The sequence below is a fragment of the Fopius arisanus genome, unplaced genomic scaffold (genome assembly GCF_000806365.1).
Source record: "Fopius arisanus strain USDA-PBARC FA_bdor unplaced genomic scaffold, ASM80636v1 scaffold00132, whole genome shotgun sequence".
Classification (NCBI taxonomy): domain Eukaryota; kingdom Metazoa; phylum Arthropoda; class Insecta; order Hymenoptera; family Braconidae; genus Fopius; species Fopius arisanus.
The window spans coordinates 140,369-150,813 of NW_011887871.1; the positions used below are offsets into that span (position 1 = coordinate 140,369).

A 10,445-nucleotide genomic window follows, 5' to 3' on the forward strand; every position below is an offset into this window, starting at 1 on the left:
ACTCCAGTAACAGTACCAACCTCTAGTTACCAAATCTAAAATGCACTAGAAATCACTATTACTGGACTTGTACTGTTCCCTGGCGGAACACACCCAAAACTTCGACTAAAAGTGTAACAGGTGGTTGTCGCGTAACCACGAGTATGAGCTTCGCTCCGAGCGCCTAGATGGCGCAGTGACTGACCGCCCGGGCGGTAAAACAGAACTAATTTTACCAGCACTATTTCTTTTCCGTTTTTCTCGCGGTAAGGTTATATATAAGGTTTACCGAAACCCCAAAAATTGAAAACGGGCCAAAAAAAAAACGAAACCAAAACGTATCTTTTAGAATTATGTCGCGTGCGACCGTGGTAATCCCCGCAGGGCCTTCCAACCAAAACCCAAAACGTACCCACCCCAATTCGCGATCCTTTCGACCCTAGATCCCCAGTATAAATTCCGATTTTTCCGCGGTGCCTCCCTCGGTCCTCCCGCATACTCACAAATATAAGGGATTCCTGCGGAATTCCTTAATATCCACAATCACCTTTCCGATTCTGGCCTGTCAAATCAGAGACTTCATGGCAGTTTCTGGAGTGCTTTCTTCGTTACCACTAGGGGCCCGTTGAACGGTTTGTTCAATGAGGCTGAGCGGTGTCTAGCGGTATTCCATAATTCGTGGATCCGAACTAGGAGTAATTGTTCGATCTCGAATTTTCCTTTCCTTCGGCGTAAGTCATGAGTAACGTCACGCACCTGCGGAAGCACGGCTCCCAATCCCACACTACTTACATCGGTTTGCAGAGTAATGGGTAGGAAGAAATCGGGATACGATCGTGTAGGGGCCGAAGTGAGATGCTTTTTCAGCGCCTCAAAGGCCTCCTGCTGTTCGGTTTCCCAGAGCCGCGGTTACTGCACCTTGGTTAGGCGTGTCAAGGGTTGGGCTACCGTGGCGAATTCCGGTATAAAGCGTCTGTATCAGGATCCCATTCCCAAGAATCCCGAATTTGTTTCGCATTTCTGGGGACAGGAAACTCGACGACCGCAGTGGTTTAATCCGGGTCGACTTGTAACCCATCACTATTGCCTGTAAATCCGAGGTCTTCCGGCTAGGAGCGGCAGAACACGCTCTTCTCACGGTTTATGCCTAGCCCGTAGTCTCACCTGGTATTCGTCCGAGCCACTCTAGATGTTCCTGGAATGTACTTGAGACGATAATGGTATCGTCTAAGTACACGAATACGTGAGGGTACATCTTTGAACGTATTATTCTGTCCAGTGCTCTTTTGAAGGTTGCTGAAGCGTTCGTGAGCCCGTACAGTATTCGTTCGAACTGAAAGAAGCCTCTCCCTGGTACCGTAAACTCCTTGGAATCCTCCGTTAGCGGTATCTGCCAATACATTGCACTCAGATCTAGAGTGGAGATGTAATTGGCATGCCTTAACGCGTCAAGGATTCCGACCATGTTGGCTACCGGGTATGCATTCTTTTTCATGACTTCATTAACCCGCCGAAAGTGGATACAAAATCGATACTTTCGGTTGGGTTTGTTTATCATGACGACCGAGCTGTTCCAGTCGCGCGCCGAAGATACCGTCCCGTAGCATATCATCAACTTCTTTCCACATCGCTAATTTCAAGTGATGGGAGGCTAACTAGACTCGAATCGGCTCATGGCCTTTCACGTCAATTCGATGTGGGGCCAGTTTGGAAATCGGGGGACTTCCCTCTATTGTTGGAAATTTCTCATGCGGTAATTGCTGGGGTAATCTATGCTGCTCCTCCCCCCGCATCCTAAGGCCGTTACACATGGATATGTGACAGGTTATTTCGACTGCTACGAATCCGAAGGACTTGTACCAAAAGAACCACGACTGGTCGAAGAAATCGATGACGATTCGGGCCTTGTTCAGGAAGTTCATTCCTGGGGTGAAATCGTCAGATAGAGAGGTGATCCAGAGAATTTTTACCTCGATTTCTCTTCCACCCACCCTTAGGGGTACAGTGGCGGCTTCTTACAGCACTTCAAGTTGGCTGTTGGCAACCAGTACTCGTCGTGGTCGGAATTTTCTCACGGGGACTAGCGTAGCAACTCAATTCCCGCTTTTCCAACGAATGTTTGAGAGGTTCCGGAGTTAACCACTCCTCGTCTTTTCTTCTCGTGGATACTAATTTCCACGTGAAAGGCAACGGTTCGGTCTTCTTTCATCGCTTTTTTAAGGGTCTCCCAATTCGAGATCTCCTCTAGCCAGATGCTTTTCCAAGGGTCTAGGAAGGGTTTTCACCCTCATTGCTGATCCTTGGTTCAGCCGTTTCCGTCGCCCTTGGTGCTTGGTCTACTGTCTCCCTTGTGTCAGTTACCAGGAGCTTTTGCTCTTCCTCGACTGTATCTTCCGAGGTCTCGGGCAGTGGATCTGCGTCCTTTACGCGGCCGACTCCATGTTTCCCGGTTGCGCCTTGAGCATGGAGGAAAGTGAACATTCTTCCTGCACATACGTGGCAGCGGACTGTTCTGCTTTCTGTGCATACGTGCCAGAAACGTCCTCTCTGATCGCAGTTATGGCACTGCAGTCCAGCTCGATGTAGTCGACTAGTGAACACGCCCCACGATTCTGCAATGCGAACACACCGCACTTCTACAAAGCACCGCTTCTAATTACTCGAAAAAAAGTTTTCTTCTTCGTCTCTTTCTGCTCTTACTAGGTCGGTTTCGGGCGTGATTTACCGACCTGATCGCCGTTTTGTGAAGGAACCTCGGAGCCTTAGCGCTCCGATAGGCGAAGCCGGGATAGAGCGATTCCTCTGGCTGTCTATCGGTCAAGTATTTGCATAACGGCGAGCTCTACAAACATCTTTGATGCTCTGTCCATCATTGGCATTCAAACATCCCAAGTTGTAACCCAGCAGGTGTAACAATTTGGTGTGTAAAAACGTGAGTACTCATTACCGTAGTCGGTAATATCGGTGACTCAGGTTTCTTTGTTGTCACCTGAGAGTCTTTTCCGTCGGATGGCGCTACCTCCACACTATTCATACGTACTTGGGGCTGTTCCGATGGAAAACTTAACAAAAATCATTTTTCAGGTTTCTAATTTTAATGAAAATGTCCACTCGGCTTCCCTGCCGGAAAACTTCTCGTAAGGGAAGAACGACATGGACCTTATTTTTGCGAAAAAAAGCGATCCCTTCTCGAGAAAGATGGCTTTCCCTCTCTTACTCGTGTCTTTCGATTTACCAGTTGGGCTGCCGTGTGCCGGGATGTGCTGCCCTCGCTGTACCATGGATATCGCCGCTTCTCCTGGAGCGCCCCGAATTCAAGCGCTGCCACTAACTTCTTCGAACAACCCCTTCGAACGGTCAACCGTTTGAATGCCTTCTCCATCTAGCACAGAGCACGTAGACGTCTGTGTGAGACCTATGCGTAATGCCGGCAAGTCTCATAGAGCGGCTGGGAGTATTTCGTTGTGTTTGCGCTATGCTGCTGCCTCTTTGCAGGCCTTCTGACACCCTGAGCACACGGGCCCCAGTCCTCACACCCTTCAACGATTCACGAAATTCCCGGGGGAGGGTCAAGATAGCAGACGTAATAGAGAAGTAGTAATAATTCAAGAGATTCAAAACTTGAGTTTAATGTGCTGTGACTATCTTTACGTATAACTGAGGTATAAAGCCTCAAGGTTGGCGGTTTAGTCACAGACATAATAAATATATCTAGCCAGTGTACATAATGTATATTAAGACCAACAAACGTTTTATAATGTAATTTAAAATATGTCAGCTTAGCGGCAACGTCACGCGTTCAAAATTCGGTCAAGACAGTAATCTTTAAGTTAACTAATTAGGCTTTGCCAACTATTAATTCGTCAGCCATTGATAAATGAAGTTAGCTGTGAATGCTATGAGAGAAAAAACGTTGATTAATTCAATTTTATGCCATCGGTGCCCGTAATCGGGCGCAATGACATAAAATTTTGTATGAAACGCGTGCGTAATATATTTTTCGACTCGTGGGATTGTAAAACTCGCCTTCGACTCGTGTTACAAACCTCCCACGAGTAAAGAAATATATTACGCACGTGTTGCATAATATACTATTTTTTATCATTCCAATAAATAATTGGTAGATGAATTGAAGTATTCGTTCAACATTGAATCTCAAACTTCGAAATCAGAATTGAGCCAATCTTGGTGAAAATCGTCTGCCCAGTTATGTGTTGACCATTAACGACTGCATACGCTGGACCGTTCGAGCGTCCCTTGACTGCACCCGATTCATTTAAGAATACCGCCAAGTCATGGGCCAATTTGGCGATTGGCATGCCAAGTGTCATTAGTTGGTCCAGGCCTGAACCCCTTAGGGTACTTAGGCTACTGTACACTGTTTTGTGTTTTTGAAAAATTTTTCGAAGAATGGTTGATTTCTGCCATGAATTTGTGACATTTCTTCAATCATGGGGCGGGAAAACACTGACTTTTCGTCCTTGATGCACAATATACTATTTTTAATCAATTTCCCGAGAAGTTATGAATTTTCGAAAAAACCAAATTTCAGGAAATTCATATTTCGAGAACGATTGGAGTAAATAATTTGAATGCTTCTCTCATTACCTACTAGTACTCACAAAAAACGCAGCTAACTCCAAATTACAAAATTTTATTAGTGTTCGTTTTTTGGGATAATGCCCCTTATATTAATTATAGATTGTATATTTTTATCTGCGTATCAACTGAAATGACTGTTTTCAATGATCTTACTATCTGAGGGTAACGAAATTCGTAATGAAAATATTAAAATTAGAAAAATAGGAATTATTTGTTTTCCTACTCCACGTAAAGCGGGAAAACTTATTTTTTAAATGATTGCGTTCTTGAGAATTCTTTCACAACAAGAACCCTTCTTGAAAGGTCAAACTAATTATTTTAAGAATTATACTTATGTTTATCATATTTTTGAATGGGGATATATCTAAAAAGGAGAATTAAAAAAGATCGCCGTATTTAGTCTTTTTTTCGAGCACTTATGCATTGTTGTAAAGAAAAAATGAAAAAAAAATCATATAAAATCATTTTTCGCGAAAACATTGAGTAAAGGAAAAAAATACGTACGCTTACACGTAAAAATATCGTCACAATAAAAATTTGGAAATCTTAATCCCGTTTGTTTCCTCGGAGAATGCCTCGTGAATAATTACGATATCCTAGGAAGCAAGATCAAAATTAAATCCCAGTAGTCGTCAATTTTTTTTAATGCACAAAGACGAAATATCTGGAAGCTTTGGGTATCTTTTCTCAAAGGAATCGAGGAAAAAATTATGTACAAACGTATGTACGCGTTACGTTTAATGAGTGCTTACTGCAGACGAGTATTTTTTAACATGATTTAAGCGTGTGATATTTCTTCCCATGTCTTTTTTGTTCTTTCTACCTCTACCTCTGGCGAGACAGCCAAGTTAGACCGAAGTAGTATTAAGACACATCAACCTCAGCGGAAGTAATCTCTATCGTTTTGTCAGTGCGATGCTGAAATCGTCCTCTTACAAGGACAATGAGATGCATCATATACGAAATTCACGCGTTGCAATGCGATGAGTGGGATTCTATTTGAATGAAACTATACTCCCCCTTTATCGTCGAGTAATTGCGTCAAACGTGGGTCAAAGTCGATGACCCATCTATCGTAATACCAAATCGCTGAATTTATCTCAATAAAAAAGGAAGAGTTCCCCGATTTCTCATTTCAATCATTTCTATGAATTATTGCCTTCGTTCATCACCACCTCAATTCTATCATTCTTTCTACGAACTAATCTCTAAAATATTGAAGATGATGTGGTGCCCAAGAACTGCAGCAGCTACATCCATATACTTTTCTGGTTTATTTTTTTCTTAATAATTCACTGACACGTCGTTTTTTATGTATTAAATTCTTTAATATACCTCGCGCTTCATTCCTATTCTCTTTTGCATAATTTCTTCTTTTCTCATTCCTCGTGATTGCCCTTACGTCCATCACGTGCACGGAAATGATTAGTTTCCACTTTCTGGAGTAGAAAAAAATATACCATTATAGTGATGCCTTATCAAACCTTCCGCAAATTGAAGAATTTTGAAAAACGTCATTCGAATAAGTTCATTTTAATTGAGAAACTAAGATACTTCACCTCAATTTAACGTTTATCTGCATTTGACGCGTTTATTTTTTAATGTTATTCTCACAAGAACTACGATTTCCTTTATGAGAGTATGCTTGCATTGATCTACGAATATTTATATTAAATGAATATTGTTAAAACTCTAAAAGCAGGATCATTGTTCTGGAAAAATGAATTGCCTCCAGTGGAAAGTTAGTTGCCCTAAGTTTGATATTTGGAAAGAGATAACCCTAAATAAAAAAGTTTTTCGTAAAGCAATTATTCTTTGCTTTTTTCGTCCCATTTTTACTTCGAAAAGGCCTCGTATTTCAGTCATTTTTGGATTTTCTGATTTCATGTTTGTGCGGCTGCCTCCGAAAACTGAAATTTTTAGCAATCCATTAAAAGAAAAATCTACATAAGCCTGGTCAAATTCGAAAATTGAAAATTTTCCACAATTTTAGCTATGATTGAACTCCATTCTGACGCGCACTTTCAGTCCGATCCGTACAGCATTTCTTAAGATATAACAACTTCTTTAAATTTAGTTTTTCCTCGGTATTTCGAGATTCGCTCCACCGATTCAATTATTTTTGCACTAAAATATGGGTCTCTATAATTTCTATCACAAGCAATCAAGTGATATATCTTCATTTCTGCAAAATTTGAAGATATTGCCATTGTTAGTTTTTAGTGAATAATATTGTATACGCGATAACTTGAGAAATGGGGGAGAACGTAGTCAGTTGAAAGTTTGTATGCAGCTAACTTGAAGGAGATGAAAAGTTGATAATATGCTTATCGGTGGATACGATTGGCCTGGCGGACCTTGAGATGTTGATTGTTTTGGATAAAAAATATATTTTAAAAAATTGGTTTTTATCTCATACGCTACTGGATTGAATTCGTTTTTTTCAAAATGATGGTTTTGTTAATTTCAGCAGAGAGTGTATTTCGTATTACAGAATTGTATATCTAAATATACAATATATTGTTGAATCTAAAGTTTTGGATTCCGTGCTAACGTAATTTTTCAGCTGTGGATGAATGATATTTATTTTGGAATTTTTTATCATTGTACATACTCAGTTCAGTAACATTTGTCCGGTATGGTTGTTTTATGTATTTACGAAACATCTGAACTAAACTTGACAATATTTATTTTCGAAAAAAATAGAAATAATTCCGTATTTTTTATTGATGAGCCTACCAGCGAATATATTCCTGACAACATAATACTCCTGATTTGGTTTCTGAATTTCATTAATTGCACTGAGAAAAGTGATTTTTTTAAGAAGATCGTCTTTCTTGTATTATGAAACACATCCGCAAAAATTTACAAAAAACCATATCTTAAAAACAAGACTTGCGTGAAGAAAGTTTACACTTATTTCAAAGATGAGGATGATGTATTTAGAATAAAAATGGAATTGGGCAACCGAAGTCGAGCTAAACAAATTTACTTACAACTTTTCTCAAATCCACAGAATTTCAAAATAATAACTATTTAACGTGGTTGGAAGAGCCGCCGCCTTCTTGTTGTCAATTCACTGGTCATTATTATTCGGAGAAGTACTAAATCTCTTGGCTGAATTTTTTTTCTCCCAGTGCACAATATCGTTTTCTTGGAAATTTTTGAGTGTGAATTTCCCTATACAAGTGAAGACACAATCCCAAAAACCTGTTCTTTCTCAGTGTAGGTGCCGATAATAACTATTTTGCTATGTATTGGATAATTTTTTTCGGTTTAACGCCCATGAAATGGTGTTTCGCAAACAGAATTATGAGAAATCAATCAATTGCTGATACTGTCCCATGATAATATTTTTGCGGCAGTTTTAATCACCTAAGTCTATGTCTCCTCTTTCGCTTTCTCTCCGCTCCTCAGATTGAAGTAATGTTCATCTTTTTTTTACAATATTTTTTCATTCCTTGGCATACGTAGCTACAACGGCAAAAATATAAAAACAGATCTGATTATATTTTTCATTTTCGGGTTGGCATTTTGAGTAACGGAATGCGAATATACCAAATAATTGATATGTAATACCACCAGAGCTTGAAAATCGAGTATTTCTCGAACAGTTCCGCAATAGGTACTGTGGAATAGAATCCGTCTGGTAATTTCAAAGAAAAGTTGTTTTAGCAGAAAATAATTATTTCTCATTCACAGAAAATTTATATATATATATATATAAGAAACCTCGAATTGTGCAATCACATTGTGGCTCAAGGTATTCTATATATTTTCGGCCAAAAATCGAGTTTCAGAGACATTTTCTGGCGCACTTATGATAGAATTGACTGCATTTGGTGATTTCAGAAAACTGTGAAAATAGGGACGAACGGTCATTTTTTTTTAATACTTGGTAAACGTGAATTAAGATGGGTTTAAAAGAAGGATTTTTCGTTCAATACTGATCACATGAGTATTTGATATGTAAATCAAAAATTGATTTAAAAAATAGTCCCAGATATCGGCTTCTTGGAAATTTTAAGTATGAATTCATACAAATGAAGACGTACTTTTTTTAATCTTAGTATATATTGCTTTCGGATTGATTATCTCAATGTGATGATAAATGTCGAGTGCCTAAGCTCTACATACTGTATATAATAGTAATGCATGGAGGCATGAATGCGCTGCTCGGTTTTATGAATGGGAAACCTCGCCAGACTCGGATTGTATTAATACCGGGGCAAAAGGGTGAAGGGGGGCGCTTGACACCAGTTCTCATTGTGGTATGTTTGCCCGGTGGTCATGCTACTCATTCCGTTAATGAGATAACTAATTATTGAAAATACATTAAGGAACTTCAATATTAATACAAACGTTCTAAGGAGAAGAAATATGAAAAAAAGAGAGCAAAATCTGAAACCCCGTGAACGGAAATAAAGAGTGAAACAGCGAAAAGACTAATAGCCACAGCTACTACAAATAGTCTGTCATAAATCCGCCGGTTCACGACATCGTGAGAGATCGAAGGGATAAAATGAGAGTTGATGATAAATTTGCACTTTAGCTCATAGGATGACTAACTCTCTATCGAAAAGAAAGCCATAAATTTAATTCTTATATATACTGAACCCTTAAAAAAATCAACTAAAGAAAAGGAAATAGTAAATGCAATTACTCACATCTGTACGAACTGCAGCACCATCAATAATCGTGAAATAGAATACTGACACAAGTAGAACAGCAACAACTCTCAGACATGCCATTCTCTCAGCTTATAATGAAGTCAAAGTATTATCCTCGGAAAAAAATTAATTAATTCACTTGCCGTCCTTGGCCACTGACAAATACTTTCGTCAAATTTCACGTAAACACGACTGTATTTTTCCGTTTGAGCTATGTAGACATGGAATCGATCGAATACTTTCTATTTTCACAGAATTAATGACGGAAAAAATTATGATTATTTGTTTTTGCTATTTGTTGAAAAGAATGTCTTGTAGATTTTTACCTATTTTCTTTATATTAAAATACGTTGGACTTTAAACATGCACTGTCTTCTCGTATAGAGTGAGGGTGCTTTCGTGGCGTCTCGGGTTTATATAGGCTGGACTAGCGAGTAGGAACTGTCACGGAAGGGGTACGACTAAGTTAGAACTCCTAATCATAACGTAATAAGTCGAATGTTACAATGCCTAAATTCTTAAATGCACTGATATACCTTTGGATCTATCGGGGATGTGAGGAAGGAAAATGTCTGAATGTATGATACAGACAAAAGAAGCCGAGGCTTGGAAAATGTCAACATACAGTGGATTGATTATTTTTAAATCTCGGATTTCAGTCAATCACGGCGCAATATTCGAGCCTGAAAAATAGTTTTATTACGGAAGAGTCTTATCTTTCGACGCATCTCACGTTGAATATTCTGTATAACAGACAAATAAATAAGCATCGCGCGCTGAATGAAACTAAATTTCGTTCATTTGTTAGAAAACTTTTAGCAAATTATTTCATTTCAATTGCCAAACTACATCTTCAGAGTTCTTCGTTCTTTGTTCTACATGAATGTACAACATGGGAATACTATTAACTGCACTCAATTCAGAAGACCTGAAGACCGAGTAAAAAACCATTTCGTCAAACAGCATTGATGCGTTTATTTTCTTCGAGCTTCGGTCCCTACGAACCAATGTTTCAAATTTTGCGGAAGGGAGAAAAAAGAAGAGAGTATGGCTCTAAGAATCGATGATTTTTTTTCAATGACTCAGTCACGAAACGACTCTTCGAAAGTATAAAAAGAAATCTTTCTTTCCAGCGACATCCTTACTTATGGAAAATCGCAAAATTACTAGGAGACGCGGGTTCGAATCCTGGCT

General features: G+C 39.3%; 1 protein-coding gene across 2 annotated transcripts in view; it reads right to left on the reverse strand.

The window, feature by feature from the left end:
- Window positions 1-9,655, reverse strand: part of LOC105271993 (Tyrosine--tRNA ligase) — a 136,913-nt gene extending 127,258 nt beyond the window's left edge. The window contains exons 1-2 of one of the 2 annotated variants that reach the window (XM_011313845.1): window positions 9,578-9,655; window positions 9,249-9,493 (exon numbers count right to left, since the gene is read on the reverse strand). In XM_011313845.1, coding sequence (XP_011312147.1) covers window positions 9,249-9,332 — 84 coding nt within the window. In that variant the 5' untranslated portion in view covers window positions 9,333-9,493; window positions 9,578-9,655. Of the gene's footprint in view, window positions 1-9,248 lie in introns of both variants that reach the window. The other variant, XM_011313844.1, reaches the window with a different exon arrangement.
- Window positions 9,656-10,445: the final 790 nt, after the last annotated feature.